Source organism: Topomyia yanbarensis, unplaced genomic scaffold (genome assembly GCF_030247195.1).
Source record: "Topomyia yanbarensis strain Yona2022 unplaced genomic scaffold, ASM3024719v1 HiC_scaffold_7, whole genome shotgun sequence".
Taxonomy (NCBI): Eukaryota; Metazoa; Arthropoda; class Insecta; order Diptera; family Culicidae; genus Topomyia; species Topomyia yanbarensis.
In genome coordinates, this window is record NW_026683935.1 from 416,828 (window position 1) to 441,279 (window position 24,452).

Below are 24,452 nucleotides of genomic sequence, written 5' to 3' on the forward strand. Positions count from 1 at the left end.
TGTATCGCAGATCGGAACGCAGCCATATAAATGACAGCATCGTTTGGTTAAAGCTTACCAAATATTTTAGGCCGGTTTAAAAACATTTAGTACGTCTTTTAGCTTACGGCTATTAGAGTAATAATAAATCGAATGTATTTCTTACGTATAGTTTAAGGTTGCACAGAGAATGCGCAAAATTCGCAAACGAAAAAAGCAGTTTTTTCCACACCGTATGTCAGATCTTCATAAAAATCAATCAGCAGTACTGTAACAACATTCTACATACGCTGATTGATTTTTATGAAGATCTGACATACGGTGTGGAAAAAACTGCTTTTTTCGTTTGCGAATTTTGCGCATTATCTGTGCAACCTTAAGCACAACCAATCATCATCGAATGTTACATATTGAACCAAACCTTCTTGATTATCATGTCATTTCATTTATAGTAAGTGATCGAAACCGATTAAACTTATTTGAGAAGATCTGAAGAAAGAAAACAGAAAACCGTGACCGAACTAATATCTGGAACTAAATCTTTATAGCACAAGATCAACTTTTAAACTTTGGTAAAAAACCCGGACCGTTTATATTTATAGTTATATTTTACTATTATTGTAACTTTCCTAAAGTACGCATACAAATGTAGCGAATACAGTGGTCTTAATCATATATCGAAACTATAAATATACAAGAATTGAAAACAATTTTATATATGGACATAGATGCGTTTTTGCAACGGTTTTTCAAGTGGCAGTGTATTGTATTATTATAGTATGTACCTACTAGTAGAATCAAAATACTATAGGCTGAGTGCAAATGAATCACGTGCAGTGGAAATGAATCAATGAATTCATCGAACGTAAATAATAAACTTTCGTTGTGTTTTCCACCAATCCGCGTAAATTTGTTGCTAAGAAAGTTTTCGTCTTTGCGCGACGAAAGCACAGATTGCTATCGTGTAGATTACGCATTCAACCGCCAACAAACAGGGTTGCCACATTGAAATCTGTGATTCGTTCAAAAATATCTTTTACCATCTTTGATAACTGAAACAGGCAGAAAATCTGTGATAAATTTCCGAAAAATTAAAATATTTCCTAAAATCTGTGAAAATTTCATCAAAATGCCAAAAATCTGCCATCTGTGAAAAAGAATGTGTGATCAAAAATTGTGAAAAAATCTGTGACATTACAGAAAAATCCGTGAATATGGTAATCCTGCTAACAAATTAGATATATCTACATTCGCCTCAAACATTGAACCAGAGCGCACAAAGCAAAATGAATTTTGCTCTATCATACACCCTTAAGGGAAATTTAAACTAAATAATCAGAAACGGTTATGAGGCTATATCTAAGGACTAAATAAATTTTTTTCAAAAGTTTTAAGAGCTTCGGTTTCCTAAAAAGAAAGAAAAATGTATGTCACGATTTTGTGTCCCCATTTTATCAGCCTAAAATTTACCACGGGGCTGATTTAAAAAGGGGTCTACATTGTATAACAAAGTAACTATATAATGCGCTTGGATCGTTTTGCAAATGAAAGAGGCGTGAATATGATTTGTATATATATATATATATATATATATATATATATATATATATATATATATATATATATATATATATATATATATATATATATATATATATATATATATATATATATATATATATATATATATATATATATATATATATATATATATATATATATATATATATATATATATATATATATATATATATATATATATATATATATATATATATATATATATATATATATATATATATATATATATATATATATATATATATATATATATATATATATATATATTCTGTAGCCCAGGCTTTGGAACATACGAATCTATTTTTGTTGTATTCCTAAGAATTTTCCAAGTTCAACAGGTTACATTTATGAAAATTGATTGAAGAATAATAGAAATATATGCACGAGATAATGATACAACTGCATATGAATGAAAAAAGTCCCTATAACCCCAACTTCTCGTATTCGGATAAAGGTCAAAAAAGTTCCGTTCGATTTCTGGGATTTTTTCACATTAGAAAAGCTGCACAATATGTATGATTTGCATCACGGAGCAGAAAAATTATTCAAAAAAGAGAATTTTGGGGTCAAAATGACCCAGTACCCCACTTTCCCGTACATTTCTAGATACAGAAATATCTCCATTCAAATACTAAGGTTATTTCTTTAAAAAGAAATTGTAAATTGTAATTTTCTGATTGCTACTTCAGAAGTTATAGCATTTAATATATTTCCCCCGCCATATTTCAATTTCAATAATTTCAGGCGAAGTGGGCGGGAGTCTAGAATTGTCCAAATGATGTGAAATTTGGCATCTGAGCTTACTTTGACATTTGTCACAATATGACAGGGGGGGCCTTTGAGAATACAAAAAAAAATTTTTTTTGCAATGCCCTAACCTACAATGCACCGGCTCTACCTGTCCCTTCGACGCCTTCCCTCACTTACTGTTTGTAATGGCATTGGGTGTTAAAAAAAATTTGAATAATCTACTACTTGTTTAAAAAGCAATTTAATAATCTTCACAACGCCGTATAGATGGTCAAAATCGTTTAGAAAGTACCGGAGTTATAGCAAAATTTAGGACAAAAGGGAATTTTGACGTATTTTAAAGATTTGTACAATAAAAAATGAAATATCACACAATAAAATGGACAAAACACAAATATTTTTGAACAGACTACTTTACGAATGATTTTAGAATAAAACAATCCATTTTAATTATAGATTCAATAAAAATTAGGCATATTAGTGCGATTTTAATTCTGTGATACATACCCCAAAAAACCGTTTACGTGTAGAAAAAGTCACGAAACCGTTGAACGGTTAAAAAAGAAAACCTAACCTGTCCAAAATAATTGGTTACTAATTTTTTAACGACATATTTTGAACACTATTTATTTTGTGCTTCTTAGTTAAATTTTACAAAGAAACCATTTAAAATATATAAAATGTATAATCAAGAGATATATAAAATTATTAGTTCATGGGGTTACAATTAAATTGTACACTTAAATCCAATTTGAAATGCATCACTTCTCCCGATTTTCATTGGCAACCGTGGGATTATGAATAGTTTTCGATAAATATTTTACAACTGTCAACTTTGATTAATTTGTAGTAATTTGAGATGAACTAAAAATAGCTGAGACTTAAAAACAACCCACAGAATGCAATTATCTTCATCAAACCAATTGAATGTAAAGGAATTGGCAGTAAAGGAGATAAATGTATGAAAAGGGATCACAATATGCAGGGTCCCAAGAATTAGGTTGATTACCCTATATTTTACTATATGGACTATTTCACTGTGTGGTTGTCAAAATAAAAAGTTCAAAGCGTAACACCGCGAACATTGAAGGGCTTTTCACGTAGAAACTTTCAACTTTCGGCGCTTTCAACTTGCATTGGTATCCGCTCATTTCAATTGTTCAACATTTACCCTGTATTGTTAGATTTTTATGTCGACAGCAATGTTTCTTGAAAAAATTGGAAATCTGTTTACAAACCACTTCAAATATTGCCACAATATTACAAGCCGTGTTCTATATAGCAGAACCGCGTATATGTAGATGTTGTAGACGTTTATGTGCTACGTAGACCTCATTATTTCGCATTCCGTCCAGTGTGTGAAATCTAGAAGCTGTTTATTTTGCTTATGTTTTACATTCTGTTTTCCTTTAAAATTTGAATCATTAATACTATGGCTTGCCATAGAGATATGAGGACTGCATGAAAAGTAACTTTCCGAGAACGCCGGAGTAACACAATCAAAACAAACTTGTCTACTATGCTCCCCAGAATCTATATTCGCTAGATTTGAAACCCGTTGGTTCCCTAAGCGACAAAATCTGAATAAAACTCTCCGAATATGCTAAAATAATAGATTTTGGAACACTCAGTTTGTTACTCTATCGTGATCGGTTTGTATTTGTATTACACTATTAACACTATTTTTAGATTATGAAGTGCTGGCGCTTGCGCTCCACTTGTTTCTTTTCCAGTTACTATATGGCTTTTGGATGTGTATAGATGAAACGGTTGGAGTGTAAGAAGATTTTCATTCAAGATTTTCGCAAAACATAAGAATTTTGGTGATTGGTATTTTACATTTTTTGGGGAAAAAGTATCGAATCTTGCAAAATTATTTTAATCCATAATTATTCACCCGCATAGTGCTCTTTCGCGGCAATGCAATCTATAAACTGTCTAATAATGAGATTAATAACGACATGCTTCCCAAGCAGTACTTGTAACAAGCAACGACAGCGATTAGTTGCATAAGCAAAGGCTTTTACACGTGCGCTTTTTGGGTTGCTAAACCAGCGCAATAATGGTTTCCATATAATTTTATGTAACGAATTATGTTGCTGAAACTGCTAGTCAACAACTAGTGTTGCTCGGGTTGTGAAGTAACAGCTTTTTAAAGGTTTAGCTTTCCTTATTATTAAAAATTACTACAACAAATAAGATTTCTAGTTTTCGTGATTTCATGTTAAAGTTGTCGCTACATACAGTCAGACATCGCGAGAAGAATATTTTTACATTGAAAATTGGAAGAGTTTTTACACATTCAAATTTTAAAAGAAGAAGGTCATGCATGCTCTCTAGATTCTGAAATAAAGCAAGCTGTGTGCCTGATTGTGACATGGCTAACCATTAAGAGGGGCGTCTGGTGTAAAGTGCTCTGGTGCTTTTGGTTTACGATTTTGAAAGCAAATCAATAATGTATCTTCTAAATATTAAGATTTAATCATACATTCATTGTGCACGAAAAAAAAATATTTTCAGTAACACGGAGCCACAAATACGAGCGTTCCAAGAGCAGACGTCCAACAAATTCCACATCAAGAAGCGCCGCGGCGAACACGATAACTCTCGATAAAATTGTTATATTGTGCATTCTCATAAAAAAATAAAATCAATGCGTTGATTAGTTTTTGAGTTATCGTGCTCGCCAATTTGAAAAACTCGGTTTCGAGAAAAACGCTATTAAAGTGTGTACCACATCAAATTGCATCACGGAAAAAACGGTGTAGAAAATGACCCATTGGGTATTTTCTTTTGAAGATTTCGCTAGAAGTAGTTTGGAGTGTATTGTTTACATTGTATTTTTATCTCTGTCAGTTATTCGAAAATTGTTGCCGATAGATTGAAATCTGCGTGTGTTTGCTATAAAAACATGCGCTAGGAATGCTATGTTTAAAGAAGTTCAGCGTGGCCACAAAGATTGCAGGAGACTATTCTAGAGGTTCAATAATAAAAATTAAGCGGATAAAAAAAGAGTCAATTTTTTTGCGCACTACACCAGACGCCCCCCTTAATATCTGAAAATGTTATGCTCATGATGTTGTTAAATCCTTGTGAATGCGGTCTTCAATCCCTTGTTTGTGAACAACAACGTTTTTAAACAGCTATAACATTTGATTGAAGCAAGATTTGCTCACAAAAACATGTAAGATTAATAAAAGCGACTATTACCTTTCATTTGAGTGTAAACAGTGACAATGATCAGCTCGTAAACTGAAGTTATTGCAATTAGTCTGATTGGATCCCGATGGAGCAGTGCTGTCAGGGATAGTTTATGTAGACGACGGAAAATGATTTTTTCATATATCTTCGTTATGTTGTACTATTATTGAAAACTGATAAAGTTTAGATTGCCTTTGGCTACGTTTTCCACGCAATTGGACTATTGTAAATAATCTAATTGTATTGAGCGTTGGAAGGTAAAAATTGAGCAGCTTCTAGTACTGTGAGGGAAGCACCTATCTTTATGCACAAAAGCTTTCCGTGTTTCTTGATCCTACCGTTTTCAAGGAAAAATGGTTTTGTAACCCTACATGTACTAGAAAAAAGTTGGGCATGAAAGAGGTAACGACACTATGAGTTTAAAATATCAACAGAAGATACAGCCATACGGCTTCCTCTTTTCCGATGGTGCTTGCTTGCCGAACACGATGTTTTTAGATTACTGAACCGAAATCAACCAAATTTTGTACCGTTTCTCTTTGAAGTATACTGTCTGTATGCTGTGAAATGCGTAATAATGAGTACTTTTACGACTAAGATGAGAGTAAATTTATTGGAGTCGCTCGAAAAAAAATGTATTTGAATGGAAAATCCGCAACTTCTCACATAATTCTTTAATAAAATGCAGGAAATTTCGAACATATCCATCCCATAAGTACTAAAAAGGTTTAAGTATCGGTTTACTTTTTTGAGCATCACAATGAACACAATTTTAAGTTTACTTTTATGCATAGAATTACTTTTTTTGAGCATCACAAAGAAAAATACTATTTTGGCCGGAATCAGCAACATGACACTATACTGAAAGCAAGCTGGAATGGCATATAGGCTAACTCGATGCATTTTCTTCCCACGGACATGAATCCACCGAACTTCCGTGAGCTAAGTCCAATCGAAACCTACTCTGTCATGATGAAGCGGGAACTCGGAAAGAACAGGCAGTAAATAAAGAATGCAAATTACACGCTTAGGAAGTGTATACAAATGAGAAAAATATCCGGATATAATGGTAAAAGTTTTTATGAATGGTACTGTACTAAATTCATATATAAAACTATCCTACAAATTTGGTTTCCATCCGATAAATAAATGAGATTTGAGAGTATATTTACTGTGTTGTAGTTTTTTAACGGGTTTACCACAATCTCCCAATCCAATTTTTAGAGAAGTTTCTTTTAATAAAATTCAGCGAGTGCTGCACTTTTTTATTCTGAGCAGTATACAAGCTAGATATTTGTGGTCCACGTTTTAAAACAGAATAATCTAAAGGCGGAAGATACCATATGAAAAAGGTCCAACCTCAATGGTAGACACTGTGAGACAGTTGTCAGTTATATTGCCAGCAACACATGTTCTACGAAGTTCCATACGTCTTAATTCATCAATAACCTGAACACAGCAGCACCGTGTTAAAGGATTATCGATAATTATTTAATAGAAATAACTAGCCGTAATGTGTTTCAACTATGAGCCCAACGCGCACAGCTAGCAAAACACCTCCGCCGGAAATTTCACGCGGCAATTGCGAGGGCTTCGGTCGCCGCTGAGAATTTGATAACCAGACCCGATCAGCTGACTGGTCGAAGTTTGATCATTAGGCTAACTCTCATTCAGCGAAGGCGATGTCACCATTCCAGTTAGAACTGAATTCATCCAGTTTTTCCCACTCAATTCAATCAAACAGGCAAATGAGCAAATCCTCCAGTTTTTTTTTCAATACTGTCCAGTTTTATCCATTTATTTTCCTCGAGGTCAATGTCAGTTGGAAACAGTAAATTCGTTTTTCTCTTTACCATATATATTAATAAGGCTAGCAACAAGTCAGTACAAGTGTACGTACAGTAGGCTAGTACTCGAATGAGAATCAAACTCCATTGACAACTTCACGTGATAAAGGTGTGAAGAGCTTGCTAGTTGTGTCTTCTCTCAATTACTTCCAAGTTGTTTATAATTACCGGGAAATGGGCAATTCATCATTCTCGTTTGCACGGTTGGACTATCATAACCATTTTAAATGTTAATTTTCTATTTATTCAAAGTTGTCTCAGTAATTTTAGGAATCTATCAATTCACCTAACGATCGAAATAATCTAGTTGTTAATTGATTGTGGTACGTCTGAAAGATGCTATTAGCAGACAAGTTTTAAGAATGTGCCCGAGATGTAAAAATGCGAATTCTATTTGTCTTCAACTTTCAATAGCAAATTCATATAGAACAGTCGCTTCTTTATTCATCTCACATGTAGCACGTTTATAGAAAAGGACGATTATTCTGCTATGTACATAACAGCTAATTAAAATTATTGGCAAGTATAGCGTGCTACATATAGACAATTGACCTACAAAGCTCAAAAATTAAAAAATAAATAATAACTCGCTAAAAAAGATTTTAATGGTGACTGTCGTGCCCCTGATTTCATCTCAATGCGCTTGATTCATCTTCCTGCAGTTATCAAATTCGGCCTAATAAATAAAGGTAAAAAATAAAGAGTTATATGAGCAACCGAAAATAAAATTCGCTTCGTAGAACCCGTTTCAAATATATTAGAATGTGAAAACCGGATATAAACTTCAAGCATGAAAATCGGACTGGGACATTTCTTTGCAAGAGTCGGGTAAAAAAACCTTTAGTAAAAAACCAGAAAAAATACATGCGATTCTTACAAAGTAGCTTTTGTTAGCCGACTTTTAATCTTGAACGTCAAGATATACGGATGCTCCTACAAGCGATTTATTTATTTTCAAATGATTTTTATACTGGAGGTTCATCCTTGCCGAGTTTAACGGGTGAGAGCTTTTTAAGCGATTCTTATGCTGAAGAATTTCTGTCCGATTTTTATGCTTGAAGTGTATTTACGATTTTTATATTCAAATATGTTTGAAACAGGTTTTGCGAAGCATGTTCTATCCTTGCGACTTTTATTTGCGGTTGCTCAATATGCAAAACACGATCCCAGTTACATTGAAAATACAGCTTGTCTAACAAATACCATGCACGAAATTCGGATTTCTAAAAGATCAATAATTTCCAGATTATCTGAAATATTTGCACAGACGTTTTTTTTTATCTGTGATGATAAAAAGAAACAACATTCTTTTTACCACCAAAAGCGTTTGACCTGAAACACATACATCAATGTGGCAAAATGTAGCATCTTCCCATCTGCAAATAGCGACTAAATTCTCCATTTGTTATTTGGATAGAATTGGACCGACTCAGACTTGCTGAGTCGAAAATAGTAAAACTAGCTACCATTAAAATGACTACACAAAAACTGGCTTCACGTAAAAATACTACCGAAAAGTATTGTATTCTTTTCACCCAACTGAAGTCAGTACTAAGTAAAGCCACATTTGTTATTTTTGAGTTCATACACTGATAAAAATCTAAATGTAAAATCTGTTTGCTTCATGCACTCGACATCTATATGAAGAAGAAATCGTAAGACTATAAATCGTACACTAGAGTGGTTTAAAAAAAGTTTTTCGTATGATAAGGCCCCAGCCGGATTTTGTAAATGTAAGCAAAAATATGATATTTGAACTGTGTGTTTTATTATTAAAATCTCAACCACTGGCACGAGTCATTTTAAAATATTGCCTTTTTTACTGTTTTATTGAATTTACAAAGATTTATATCGAAAAAATATATCAAAACCTGTTTTAATCAAGCTAGTGGTGCGATTGTCCCTTTCTCATTTATCCAAACTACGATTCATTAGCTGGTTATGTTCAAAATAATTGTGGAAATGTCTACTACATTCTTATACTTAGCACGTATCGTACGACAGACGACGCTGACACACTTCAAACAAAAAAGTTGCAGATTCAGCTAAGCATGAATTCAATGTTAAAAATGCGATCATATTTTGAAATGCTGTTCACGGTGTGTCGAAAACCATTATTAACCAAAAATGACCATTAATTTGGCATACGGCATTCGAAAGATACAGTATCCAAGCATCTTCTCAGTGAATTTCAAAATGATCCATCGAGAGATTCGAGAGAAATGGCGATTTGAAGTTTTATGACACGTTTCATAAGGCTACCAGCAAACACCCACGGGTTTGGTCCTATCTTTATAAACAAAAAAATATCTGTCTACTTATTTGGTACTACAAAAATTAAAAATATTGACTAAATAATGATAATACGTATAGTTGTCTATAATTTCAGGTACACAACTCTATTTTATATTCTTCTGCAGGAAAATTGTTGATAAAACGTGTACCAGTTAAGTAATGAAACAACAATTAGAGCCAGTCAACAAACCACAGATATATAGCCTTTTTAAGTAAACATTCCAACTTTTATTCATTTTTTTTAATTTACACGTTATAGCTAACGTTAGGTAGACAACCCTATTTTCATATTTTTTCATCGCAGCATATGAATAACACCTTTTGGGTATTATATTTGTGTAAATAAATGGTAAGGTTTTTCTTTAAAACAGAGACACGTATAAACAATCTAAATAGTCAATGGACAAACATGGCTTCATGCTTGAAATCTGGTAGAAAACCCTTCTACGACCGCATACCGCATTCAAAACCGTATAACTTTCGATTTCATCAATGAAATATTTTCAAACTTGCAGCGGATATACTTGAAAACTATATCTTTTGAATGGCAAGTACCAAATAAGTAGACAAATATTTTTTTTGTTAATAAAGATAGGACCAAACTCGTGGGTGTTTGCTGGTAGCTGGTATGAAATGTGTCATAAAACTTCAAATCGCCATTTCTCTCGAATCTCTCGATGGATCATTTTGAAATTCACTGAGAAGATGCTTGAATACTGTATCTTTCGAATGCCGTATGCCAAATTAATGGTCATTTTTTGTTAGTAATGGTTTTAGACACACCGTGTGTTGGAATGGATTTGGAAAGGTCAGAAATCTTTCATCCTATTTCGGTATTCGGGGTGAATGAAGGGAATGTGGGTGTGAGGGTGGCCCAAGATGGGGAGGGGATGAAGGAGGAAGGTGTAATGGCAAGGAGGGGGGGAGGTGGGGTGTGGCAATTCTCAACTGCATATGTTGTCTTCCATTTGAGACTTGGTTTGAGCAAACCTGTTTAGTCATCACCAAAGAGTCAATGTGACTTTAATTATAGAATATGTCCGGACTTCCGGAATCGTCGACAGTGGACAATATACACAAAGAATGTTTGATTGGCAATCATTGATCTAGATCTGCGATTAGAAGCAATTTGGTGACCATTTCAATAGTTTTCAGCCTCTGGGGTATTACGATTGTAACGGTTTATATAGGAAATTCCAGTGTAACCTTACCAACCAACCTGTATCTCCGGAACCAAGCGTCAGATCCGAATGAAATTCATCAACAGTCTGTGGTATTACTGTATCTTTCATTTGAAAACAAGTTTGAAAACATCGATCAAGAATTTGCTGGGGAATAGATGTGATATTAGTTTAGGAACTTGGCGAGTTCCTCGAAGGCATCATAGGTCATAGGTGGCTAAAGATACCTTGATTGATCATTAGTAATCAAGACCCGCAAATCCAAGTAATTTAGCACCCATTTTAATATGTTTTTCATCATTTGGTCATCATGGTGGTAACAGTTTATATGGGAGTTTGCTGTGTGACCGCACTCTTCAACCCGTAACTGCGGAACCGGAAGTCGGATCAACTAAAAATTCAACTGCAGCGTATGAGAGCGTTATAACATTCAGATGAAACTAAGTTTGTGCAAATCGGTTCAGCCATCTCTGAGAAAATTGCGTAAGTTAAAATGACGCACACATATACACAGACATTTTCCATTCTCGACGAACTGAATCGAATGGTACATTACACTCGGCCCTCCGGGCCTCGATTAAGAAGTCGATTTTTACAGTGATTGCATAGCCTTTCTTTATATGAGAAAGCCAAAAAGTAGTACTTGATGTTTATCGCTTTGAGTTTCATTTATTTAAACGTTTTCATGCCAACATAGATTGTAATAATCAGCACAATGGTCAAAAAGTGCAAAAAATGGCCATTTTATACTTTTATTGAGTTTTGTCATAAGAAATGGTATTTTGCAGAAAACTTAAATTTCAATAACAATTACATATTGGAGGAACCCAACAAAAAGTGTTCGACAATGTCTACATAAGAAAAGCACTTATGCATATTTTGGTTAAACAATTTGATCGGCATATTGAACCTAAGCATTTCTTACCGAAATATGCCTTATGTGTTTTATATTCAGATTTAATTCAGTAATTTCATGATTTTCTCTAAATAATGGTTTTTAAACTATCAACAGTGACAATATAAAGCTGAAATGACTATTTCTTGGGTGCATGAAATATCCATAATTGAAAGAAGTGATGTAAAATGCATGTGTTTATGTAAAATAATTAGAGTTTCTATTTCAGAAATTTCCGTCCAAAATCTCTAAAATCGTGACCGACCATTTTAGATTCCGAAGAAGCTTTACACGATTCACCGGCATGCTATACTAAACATTTTCCACAATCAATAAGATTATTTTGATTCAAGAGCATTTTTTATAGTTATAAAGTTATTCTTAGAAAAACTGTTTCACCGATAAGTTCTCCATCACGCAATAACATTCAAAATGTTTCTTTTCTCTTTAGGTTTTTGTTGACAAAATATAAAAAATTAAAAAATGCGTTTTTTGCAATTTAAATTTTTAACATAAATTTTTGTTTTTGTGAAAAATTACGCAACATCTTTTCAGTGTAAATTATTGTCGTGAAGAAGTATTCATTCCCTGTAGCTCGTTCTCAGAGAGTTATGCTGTATAAAACAGAGTAATCGAACAAAAAAATTGAAATTAATGCACGCTGCAACGTCTACGCCCTTTTAAAAATTACTCTTGTATCAAAATATTAAGTGCCAAAGAAAATCGTGGAGATTCAAAACCCGAACACAACTGCAAAGTTTCATTCGAATCTACAATGGTCATATTTTGAGAGCGGCGTGGCGCGCGGGGGGTGGTCAGGAAACCACCTCCCTCCGAAATATTTTATTGAAATTTTAAAATATAAATTGTTCGACAAGAATGTGCCTTATATTTTAAATGGGATTCCCTAAGATTCTTTTGCAAAGTTATCTTCTCAAAATATTTTCTTGTAGTGACAATTAGCGACAGACTTCAGCACCTGACTATTGGCATGTTGTGGAGGCTGGCTGTACCGCCGAGAACTACAATGAGTAGATCGCGTCGAACCGGAGAATTGAATGGCTTGCTTGTAACGTAAGAAAACTAGATTCACGAAACGGACATCGGTACCGAGAGAAATTCCGCCGCCGAGCATCCAGTCGGAGTAGGGTAGTCAATTTTGGGAGAAAATCTGCTACCGGGGAACTCTTAGTCGGATTAAAGTGAGTTTACAGCCAGAGATTAGTCGCGTAGATCGCGATAAAGTTGGGAACTAAATATCTTATAGAAACCAGCGCTAAATGGCTCGGCGTATCAGGATCTAAATTGATCACTGAGACGAAAGCTAAATAGCTCATGAAAACGGGAACTAAACGGCTCACAGAAACCAGAACTAAATGCCTTGCGGTAACTTACCGCTGGGTAATATCCGAGTGGAGTTCGGAGCTAAATGGCTCAAGTGCGCAGAGGATCTATATAGCGTAATAGATGGAGAGAATGACGGAAAGCAAGAGGAATGTCGAGAACTAAATGGAAGAAAGGTCGAGCCATTACGTAGATCAACCGAGGCTCATAATTAACTTAAGAAAACTCGTTTGTAAAAGGCTTCATGATCGCCAAAATCGACGGCGTCTTCATATGTAGCTGTTACGCATCTACAAGCCTAGTGTTGGAATAGTTAAACCGAGCAAATACTCATGGGCTCAAACACCACACAGCCCCTTGAAAAGACCATGAACATGGTCCGTGCCCACTTTCACAATCATTAAAACACCATAAAATGATCTCAATAACCCATAAATATACCAACGTATGGTTTTTCTATGGGATCTATTGGGCCATGGCGATGGTGTTTTCGAGGGTTGAACCTATTTCAAACACCCATGACCAACCCCATGAGTATGGGGGCATTATGGACTTTACGTTTGCTTGGGAACCGAGCAGTTAATAAGCCAAAAGCTGGTAGTCATTGGTGGTAACTTCAATGCCTGGGCTATGAAATGGGCAGTTGAGTAACTAAGACAACAGCTCTAGTTAAGTTAGATGTACGAATGTGCAATGACGATTCTGTTCGCACATTTCGGAGAGACGGGAGAGAGTCTATCATCGACGTCACATTTTGGAGTCCTTCACTGACGGCAAACATGGACTGGAGAAGTGTAGCCAGAAAAGGAATATTGGGAATTAAATGGCCGAAAGGGCGACCACCAGGAGATTCACTGCCACATCGGGAAAGGAACCCTGCTGCAGTACGGAGAAGGACGGCCGGTGAGCGAAAGTGGACCTCTTCGTTGAGACACTTCAGTCGGACAGCGAGACCGAGAACGTTAAGGTTGCACGGAGAATGCGCAAAATTTGCAAACGAAAAAAGCAGTTTTTTTCCACACCGTATGTCAGATCTTCATAAAAATCAATCAGCGTGTGTAGAATGTTGTTACAGTACTGCTGATTGATTTTTATGAAGATCTGACATACGGTGTGGAAAAAAACTGCTTTTTTCGTTTGCGAATTTTGCGCTTTCTCTGTGCAACCTTAAAGCGGGTGATCTAACAAGAAGGTTTGTGACGGCTTGAAGCTCGTCCATAATAGTTATTTTAAACTCGGTTTTTTGCGAAGAGTTATAACGTTTTCCATTATCATATTTCAAAATGTGAATACATTTTTCAACCAGATTATAGTTAAACTCCTAAGCATGGTACATAGTGTAAAGTGCGATTATCGTAAGCGATTCGACGTATATTCGAGCCTGAATCAGAAAAGATTCTCAGTGTCAATCGGCTCTCAGCAATTAGCGTAGCTTAGAATGCTAATAATCAATTGCAAGGTCTGATGAAACGAAAGATGAAAATTCCGTAAAGGGATTGTAGTACAAAGACTTTGCTTTGTTTGCTTTGCTTCTCGAAGTCCGTCCATAAGATAAGTATGGAATCCAAAAGTAAAACACTTGAAATTAACGTGCTAAGAATACACTGAATTTCAAGTGCAGCAAACATTTGAATGTGCTATGTGTTCCACGTGAAAATCGATGAACTGGCCCTTGAATCGCAACTAAGGTAGAGCGTTAATTTTGGCTCTATTAGGGAGGATGCCCCACACTATGACATTCGGCCTACAATTGATAGAATGCTTATCAATTGGCATCAACAAGTTTGCTTCGTTCATATGATCCAATATTATGACAAAAAAACCTGAAAACGGTGAAATGGTCGCGTTTGAACGCAACGAAAACTCGAACTGAGCCCCTGTTACCGCCCTACTATTTAAGTAAATGCGTTGAAAAAAGATTGCAGACGTTACTTTAATCAACGGCTTCAAATGGTTAGGGCGAAAATAGAAACGGTGAAAATAAGCTCATTACCCTATATTGCGAACATATGAACGTGTGTAGTTCATGAGATCTATAAGCAAAACACTCGAAATGAAAATGTTGGTAAAATATTGGAATTCATGTACAGTGAGCAGGCGCATGAAACTTGTCGATTTGAGACAAAGTACCTCAGGTATGCACAAATATACTCGTCAATTGAGTTTTTCTGGGCGACTTTTTTCATCGCATAAAGAGGTAATTTGGTTGTCTCTAAATAATGGACATTTACCAACATGTTTTATTTTCACTTGTTTGTCATTCACTTACAATTTCTCTGCTTATGGAACCATACCCGGCGACCATTTTTTATTTGGAATTCAATTACAACTATTCTCTGATAATCCCATCGAAGCCATGACCAGCAGAAAAGGAGAAGCGTGGCCAAAGCATTGGAATATAATCCGAAAGTTTCAAATAGAGATGGTGGAAAGAAATTTTAAACAATAAAGTCAACGTCAAATCAATGCTTCTGTTCAAAGTTTAATAACAAATTCGGATTCCTTATGTGATTGAGAATCAAAACTATATAACATATTACACTTAAATGTGCATCTAAAAACGACGATAGTTTCTGATAATATTTGACATAAAGGACACTTGTACGCGCAAAGCAAAGCCAAACAAAAACATTTGATTTGAAAGAGATAACATTACTTGATAAATACCTAAGTGGCACCAATCCAAACAATTAGTAAATACATGTCATACTACCGTGTGATGCTGGTTCTAAATCGTAATACTGATAACAACCATCTCCGTGACGTTTTATCATTTTTATTACCATGGAAAGCAGCTCTTGTTTCGCTAGTATGAGAATTATCGAAAGACGGTCCAGGTTATGGATTGTTCTATATTTGATCCATTCTGCGAAAGATTCAATTTGAGGATATGGGCTTCCAATTTTATTGTAAACCACCGTGCAAATTCTTAACGATATGACTGTTTTAGTAATTTTAACAAACGACTTATAGTAAAACCGTTGACCTAGTTCAAATGCTTAACCGTTATATATCAGACAAAAAACATCTTTAACAGGTCGATAGGGAACCTGGGTTCCCTCAAATGGAATACCATATAACCAGGGCCGTATTAAGACCACTGGGGGTCCATAGACACTACTGAACTAAGAGACTCCTCTAAATGAACAGTTATAAACTGCTGCAGAGTAGAATGACCAAAAAAATAATCCCCAGTTTCACGGAACCAAAATATATGACTCCTAAATAGTTAATAGCATTTCTGACCGATCTGAAAGATAACTGCGTAAAGTGGAATGGACTTACCAACTACGCTATACCCTGCCCAGACGGAGTAATCTGACCTTCATAATCGCAAGACGTTGTTTGAGAATGAGGAGTGCTTCCGTCAAGAAGGGGAGACGGTGGAGTAGGGTGGATTCAAAGTCCATTATTTGAACGCTATCCAGACTAGTAAAAAAAATTTCGAACATACTCCATAATGTGCAACCATAAATGAAACGCACTGCTGCTCTCTGGGATAATACAGGAAATTTTCAAGTTTGATTTTCCTAACACTGCGGGCAAAACAATTTCGATCACGTTTTTGCCCATTTGGAAACACTGTGCACTGAGGTCATTTATGGCAGTAGCAATCAATCGTTAACAAATTGGCAAACATTACTATTTTAGAAGACTATCACTATTAATCTACATGTAGCTGTAAAATAATTTTATCTGTTTCTCGTTTGTATTTTCAACAGATTTTTTATGAGTACTCCTCTTATGTTTCTAAAGCTAATAAATGTCGAGAATTCATTGAACGACACCATTATAACTGTCCTGACCTATAACTAAAACAATCTACGGAAAATATGCAATATGCCAATAATGTAAATATATCTTCCAAATAATAATGCCAAGAAACGTATGTATTTCAGAACTCAGACCCCGAAACTAACAAGAGTTACATTGTTTCATTCAGTGTTGTTCTCGACGTTTTGGTGTTCTTAATGTGATGAAACTGGATAAAGTCAATTTCAAACGTTGGAAATAGCCACATTTTTTGCTTCACAGATGACAATATTGAATGTTTCAACCTTTGAAATCAATCGATATTATATTGAATCTAAATACTTATCGTTTTGAGATTCATTCCTTTTCGATATTCGCATTTTTTGCTACAGAAATGAAACTAACGATTCTTTGCAATATTGTCTCTCTTTGCACGAATTGTTGGTGACGTAGATTTTTGTTATATATTCCGACAGACGTTTAACGTTTAATAACAATACTTAGCATTTTCACCACTCGAAAGCACAAATGTTCAATACCTTAATTTTCACGTAAAAAAATTTAAAATTATTTTCATAACGAGACATCGGAATTACTCGACCCTATTAATATAAACGGTGGAATTCATTTCAATGCCAGTCAGTAAAACAGTCGAAAGAAAAAACACATGTACGTTGCAGTGAGGCACAAATACCCGACTACATACAGGACACGTTCCATTTAAGCCAATATATTCTGATTCCTGATACTGATTTAATGTCACTGTGCACTATGGGGTGGCATGCGGGCAAAAATCGAAAATTACATGAACTCCAATTTAATTAATTTTTATACTAAGTATTTCTATACACTCTAGCTAAAAAAAACTCCAAAATATCTCGGAAAAATATTCACATAACTTGGTAATATGAATGTTTGAAGATAAAAATTATGAAAAAAGACATACTACGTGCGTTTTCTCAACTGTTCGTATCTCTGCTGAACTTTGCAGGAAACATATGCTCATATATGTCATTTGATAGCTAATAATACCGGCTTTGTGATAAAGTTATTGGAAATGCATATATATTGTATCGGCATGGAGTTTTATGAAAAATATCCCTAAATTAGACCCGAGAAAAAAGTCCCCGATATTCCCCTGAACTCCCGATTGGAGATGCAAGTATGATGTATCTTTTAACTTATAGCGAAAGTTTCAGTTACCCTTATTTGCCCTAAGCTGAGAACGCTTCAAATAAAATTCCTATGGCAACCATAGTTAGTGGACACAATAGCATAGAATTCGAATTCGGCGTCAAAATGTCAGGGTTTTGTGATATTTGAGGTTATGTACTCGAAAAACTGCGTTTTTTCCTACTTTTGAGGTTAAGTACATAATGAATAAATATTTGTATTCTGTCTCTCCAGTTACACCATCTAGTACCACTGGGATCTATTAATTTTAGTATACAAGATGTCAATACATGTTTCATTTAAGATTTCAATCGATCAATTACGATTTTTTCGCAAATTTCTAGTTATATGAAGTTACGGAAAATATACCTTCGACGTCTTTTGATTCGCCATTTTGAATACGCCGTATTGGAAAAGCAAATTATATTTATTTGACTTCATATTCGTTCTCAGTGACTTTCAAAACGTCCACGCGAAAATGTTCAAGAAAAATTATACAGTAAAAAATGTTTAATGCAAATGCTAATGAAGTCGAAGGGATATATTTTTTAAATTTGACTAGCCGTAAACATCAAGTCCATTTGTCATATCTACGATGAAATAATTGCCAAAACAGCCTTCTATTTACTTCTGCTCAAATAATGCGTGAAAATATCTACCTATCACGTTCGCGACTTGCATTTTGTCTCTGCCACTCACTGTGTGAGCAGTTGAAAAACACATGTGATCTTGTCCCAGTCAATTATTTTCAATTATGTGTTAAATACTGTATCTGAAAATTCAAAACTTCTAAACAGAGGGATTTACCAATTCAGTCGACGTTTTTAAACTCTTTATGAGTGTCGTTCATTATTAGCAACTCAAACAAGAAAGAATAACTGACAAAATATTTTGGCCACCTGTTTGTATGTGACCTTCCCATAGTGCTGTGAATCAACCTGTGATGCATAATATATCTTTGTGTTCGTGGATTTACCGTAAACTGAGATTTTGAATTTAAGAAGACAAAACTGAATTTTAAAATTAAATTTCTGGAGTCAAGAATTTTCTGCTTGTGTTACCAGAACTTTGAACACCCAACAATACAAGAATGTTCTTAAAAATATTTTTCATGACAAAATTTTTGGAACCAAACGGAAAAAAATTGTACCCACAATCTAGGTCACCAAATATTCAAGGCTCTTCATATATTTTCAAAGGCACGCAGACTCCTTTAATGAGATTTAGTGTAAAAGTAGGGTCGATTTGATGAGACACTTTTAATCAGATTTTCAGAAGGACATTTTACAACTTCAAACAATTTTTGATGGGACGGAAAGAAGTACAAAAATAACATTATTGGTCCTGTACTATTCTAAGACGGCATAGTGCAAAATGCACAATCCGGCCGTGAAACTAACGAGTCTACATGGAACCTCAAGAAATTCATAAGTCACTTTTGGTGGCTTCCATATAGATTTGTCTGTTCATGGTCGCAGACGTCACGAAGAACTGAATTTTACCACATCCGCGGATCACTTTCACACAAAATAAATTGAAACATAAATCGAAATATTGGTTTGACGTTTGAATTGGTTCAATACACATCCTAGTGATGCAGTGCCACATTTCCTACCGCTACCATTAACCATGCTAATCTGATTAACTTCAAACGTGTTGATCACATGGTATAAGGTGCAATGTGCGATTCCGAACGGTTACTGATCCGTTGTTACCCACATGCTACAAAGTTATAAATAATTGAGCGCGAATATTTTTTAAATTTTAACAGCCTTAAAATGATTTAACTTCATTCAAATTTGGGGGCCTCCAAAATCTTGGGGCCAACGTGCCCATATGTAAAGACGGCACTGGATATGATTATGAAATTATTAAACGATTTGAACACTTTTAGATGTTTTGGATTTTGGAAACTCATCCACTTTTAGTATCTGTGAAAATGAGCCGGATGAATTCATCTGGTGCCCGGGAAACTGTATTTCCGAAGGGACGATTTGAATATTTTAATAAAATCCTTGCAATATAGTTATTAAATTCCATGAAATTTTGTAAGAAATCTGTTTCTTATAGCTACGAGAACATATAATGGTCACTTAGGGCCCCACGAAAGCAAATTTTTGGATGTTGACAGCAGTATTGCCAGTATTCCATAGCAATTCACAAATAGTGTCCCAGTACAGGATTCGAAAATCTGAACTCCTGGGAACCAGATATATTCATCCGGTTCATCTTCATAGAGTCTAAAAATGGGCGACATATGAATCCAAAACGTCGAAAAGTGTCCAAATCGGATAAAAAATGCCACATCTTAATTTTTTGGGTACCCGGGTAGTCTTTCGAACACGTAACGAATATAACCAATTATTTCCACGAAAAATCTCACTGACAAAGAAAATCTGTGCTGTATTTTTCCTTAGTCGAGACATATTTAAGTAAAAACTATTTTTTCTCCACTAATGAGAAAATTGTTTAAAACCCTCTTTGCACGTGAAGAATCATCATAAAACCTATAACTAAATTAATTTCTTATCTCTTATTACCTTCTTCCAACTCTTATCAGCTTAATCAGCACTTATTTTCTTGCAGGACATCACGCAGGACTAGGGGTTCGCTCAAAAACACAAATAGTGTTTTCATTTTTTGGAGCTAACCTTTATTCCGTCGCTAGCGTACTCCTGTCACTAAGTTAGTGTCGGATTCTGATGAGACGAAGTCGGAACGCATGAGACGAATTTCATAACTAATCTAAAGAAAATCTTCCAACCAACAAACAATTTCTTGAATACCTCGTGTGAATAATTTCTAACCCACAATTTATTTTTCATTGTAGGAACCAGAAGAAGATGCACCCAAACCGGCCGGACCTGGCCACGCCATCCGACTGGGTTGGATACAGGGTGTGGTTACACCATGTCTGCTCAACATTTGGGGAGTCATGCTTTTTCTGCGACTCAGCTGGATCGTAGCGGAAGCCGGTATCATTCAAACCCTGCTGATCATTGGCCTCTCCTATCTGGTGTGTGTCATAACAACACTCTCCCTGTCGGCACTCTGCACTAACGGACAGGTGAAGAGCGGTGGTCTCTATTACATCATATCACGATCACTGGGTCCGGAATTCGGCGCATCCGTGGGTTTAGTGTTTGCCTTCGCCAACTCCGTAAATGCTTCGATGAACACGATCGGTTTCTGCGAGTCGTTGAATGCTTTGCTAGGTACGTTTAGGTCGATCATCTTAAAGCTTAAAATTTATATCCTGAAATCGTTCCAGCAAGCTTCGGTTGGAAAATAATAGATGGAGCCACCAATGATACGCGGATAATCGGAACCATAGCCCTCCTAATAATGGTTTTGATTTGTGCAATAGGAATGGACTGGGAAGTCAAGGCTCAAAATTTCCTGTTAGTGTCTATTTTAGTAGCAATTGCAAGTTTCATCATCGGTGCGATCCAAGGGCCCACTGATTCAATTGAGGAGGCACAGGGATTTCTGGGCATTTCAATGGCAGTTTTTGCATCTAATTTAGGGCCAGGCTACCGATTCAGCGAAGGCATTCAGCAAAATTTTTTCAGCGTGTTTTCGATTTTCTTCCCGAGTGTAACCGGCATTCAATGCGGTGCTAATATCTGTGGAGATTTAAAAGATCCAGCATCTGCCATTCCTAAGGGAACAATGCTTGCATGTCTGATATCCGCCATTTCCTATATCACGTTTTCCTTGTTTGCGGGTGCGGCAGCAGTACGAGATGCTTCCGGAAACTTAACCGATCTTGTGGGCGTTAATTTCACGTCGTGCAGCGTGGAATTGAACGTAAGTTGACTCTTCAAAAGTCCCAAATTAAATTAAAATACTAATACTATCTAATTTTAGAACTGTAAATACGGCCTCAACAACGATTACGGAATCATGCAACTTATGGCAATTTCAGTTGCTCTGACCTATCTTGGCTGCTGGGCAGCTACACTGAGTACCGCATTGACTAACCTACTCTCTGTACCTCGTCTTATTCAGACACTTGGCGTCGATCGTATCTACCCAGGTCTCATCTTTTTCTCCAAAGGATACGGCAAACATGGGGAACCATACAGAGGTTATGTTCTTGTATTTCTGGTATCCTTTGCATTCCTGATGATTGCTGATCTAAACACGATTGCACCGTTGATCTCCATTTTCTTCCTGGCATCGTACGCTCTGGTGAACTTTTGCACATTCCACGCTTCATTCGTTGCACCACTCGGTTGGCGTCCAACCTTCCGATTCTACCATCCATGGTTGAGCATGATCGGGTCCATTCTGTGCATAACAATAATGTTCCTAATTGACGTAGTTTCGACCTTCGTCGCAGTGATAGTTATCTTCATTCTGTATCTGACGGTCATCTACCGTAAGCCGGACGTAAACTGGGGATCCTCGATGCAAGCAGCTGCCTACAAATCAGCAATCAATTCAGCGTTCAACTTGGAACAAATCGGAGAACACGTGAAAAACTACAATCCTCAGTTATTGGTAATGACGGGAAATCCACTGCACCGGCCTGGATTGTTGAATTTCGCGCACTTAATTACAAAGAACCACTCGCTGATGATCGTTGGAAATGTAGTCGAAGAAAAACTATCCTACAAACGACGAAACGTTCTACTGCAGGAAGGCAAGAAAGCGATAAATATTTCCAAAATAAAGGCATTCTATCACATACTAGATGGACTACCTTTCGACGAAGGAGTTCGTGCAATGATTCAATCATCTGGTTTCGGTAAACTTTCGCCAAACATTTTGCTCGTTGGATACAAAACCAACTGGCTTACGTGTAGTTCCGACGAACTGAATCGGTACTATAATGTCTTGCAGTAAGTATGAAAATATAATCAATGTTTAATCGTTACGATGTTGAACCAAATGTAATGCAAATTTTTCCTGATTTTGTTTATTACAGCAATACATTTGACAACCGTCTAGCTCTTGCAATTCTTCGGCTTCCTAGTGGAATCGATAGTTCTCATCTCATACCAGTGGTTTCGGGACTGAATACATCAACCTCGACACTAAGTGTCCCATCCATTGGAGCAGTCGAAACCTCTCCAGTAGGTCGCCAAATAAACCGCGGACTAATGCCAGTAAATTCAAACCTAGATTTACCGGGAATCGTTCCTGCCAGCAATACAAGCAGTATGAGCACATTAAATGAAGGTACATCCTGCCCATGTAAAATACAACGTTATTGCTCATTCCACCCACAATATTTCTAGTTATTCTCGATCCAAACACAATTCTGCACAACAAAGAAATGAACATATTCAGAGACAAGCAACTACCGGGAAATATCGATGTGTGGTGGCTGTACGACGACGGAGGACTCACCATTCTGCTGCCTCACATTATCGCAAGTCGATCAAAATGGTCTGCCTGTCAAATCCGAGTGTTCGCTCTAGCCAGTCAACAGACGAACTTTGAGGAAGAACGCAATAAGTAAATGCTTAACTAGGTGATTTATTAGCGTAATCATTTTCACCATAAAATATTTTCACAGTATGGCAACCCTGCTGGATAAGCTTCGAATCAAATACGTCTCCATCACTATGGTCACCATCACGGATAAGCCTCAGGAGACAACAATCAACGCTCATCGGTCGCTCATGAACACCATCATGGTCGAAGATCAAGAGAGCAGTCCAATTGTGAGTAAAGAAGAACGGGATCAACTTACGGAAAAAACTTATCGACAGTTACGGTTACGAGAGCTGCTGTTGGAACACTCGAAGAATTCTGCGTTGATAGTCATGTCGATGCCTATTCCACGAAAGGTAATTGTCATCATACAGGTTTTTCTAATAAAATACATCAACTGAAAACAGTGATCACTGCTCTTCCACGCAAATAAAATATGTTCCGGTTTCTAACATGTTATTTATTTCTTCTTTCAGGATATCGTATCAGCTCCGCTATACAGTTCCTGGCTAGAAATGCTCACCAAAAACATGCCACCATTCCTCTTGGTACGCGGCAACCAAACGTCAGTTTTAACGTTTTATTCTTAGACTTGTGAATGAATCATCATTAGACATAAGGAAAAAATAAATGCACATACTTTCGTCACACACAGACATACAATTCAAAGATATATTTGAATTTGAACAAATACTCATTCAACCAAATATGATAAATTGTCATAAACGTCGAACACGATTGTAACAATTACAAAACTAAAGTCACAGTGTCCAATATATTTGCGAGAATAAAAGTTACGTTGCACAAATCGATTTCATGTTTAGTTTCACAAGCTGTTTTAATATATAATCAGCTTCTGTCGCATCCAATCCCAGGAACCAAGGATCAAAGGAGTGACATTAATCCTCTTAGCCAAGTCACTCCCAACGATTTATCAAATCCACATCAAATTGAAACTGTCGGTACGGTTGTCCTCGTTTCTTCCTTATTCAAGGTTTGAAATAGTTC

The 24,452-nt window shown here is 36.0% G+C and overlaps 1 protein-coding gene across 1 annotated transcript in view; it reads left to right on the plus strand.

Annotated features, from left to right (window-relative positions):
• The window catches only part of LOC131696086 (bumetanide-sensitive sodium-(potassium)-chloride cotransporter-like), a 37,399-nt gene extending 13,175 nt beyond the window's left edge, over positions 1-24,224 (plus strand). Inside the window, exons 3-9 of the mRNA XM_058984619.1 lie at positions 20,830-21,214; positions 21,271-21,809; positions 21,870-22,846; positions 22,933-23,186; positions 23,246-23,465; positions 23,527-23,800; positions 23,921-24,224. Coding sequence (XP_058840602.1) covers positions 20,830-21,214; positions 21,271-21,809; positions 21,870-22,846; positions 22,933-23,186; positions 23,246-23,465; positions 23,527-23,800; positions 23,921-24,034 — 2,763 coding nt within the window. The 3' untranslated portion in view covers positions 24,035-24,224. The remainder of the gene's footprint in view (positions 1-20,829; positions 21,215-21,270; positions 21,810-21,869; positions 22,847-22,932; positions 23,187-23,245; positions 23,466-23,526; positions 23,801-23,920) is intronic.
• Positions 24,225-24,452: the final 228 nt, after the last annotated feature.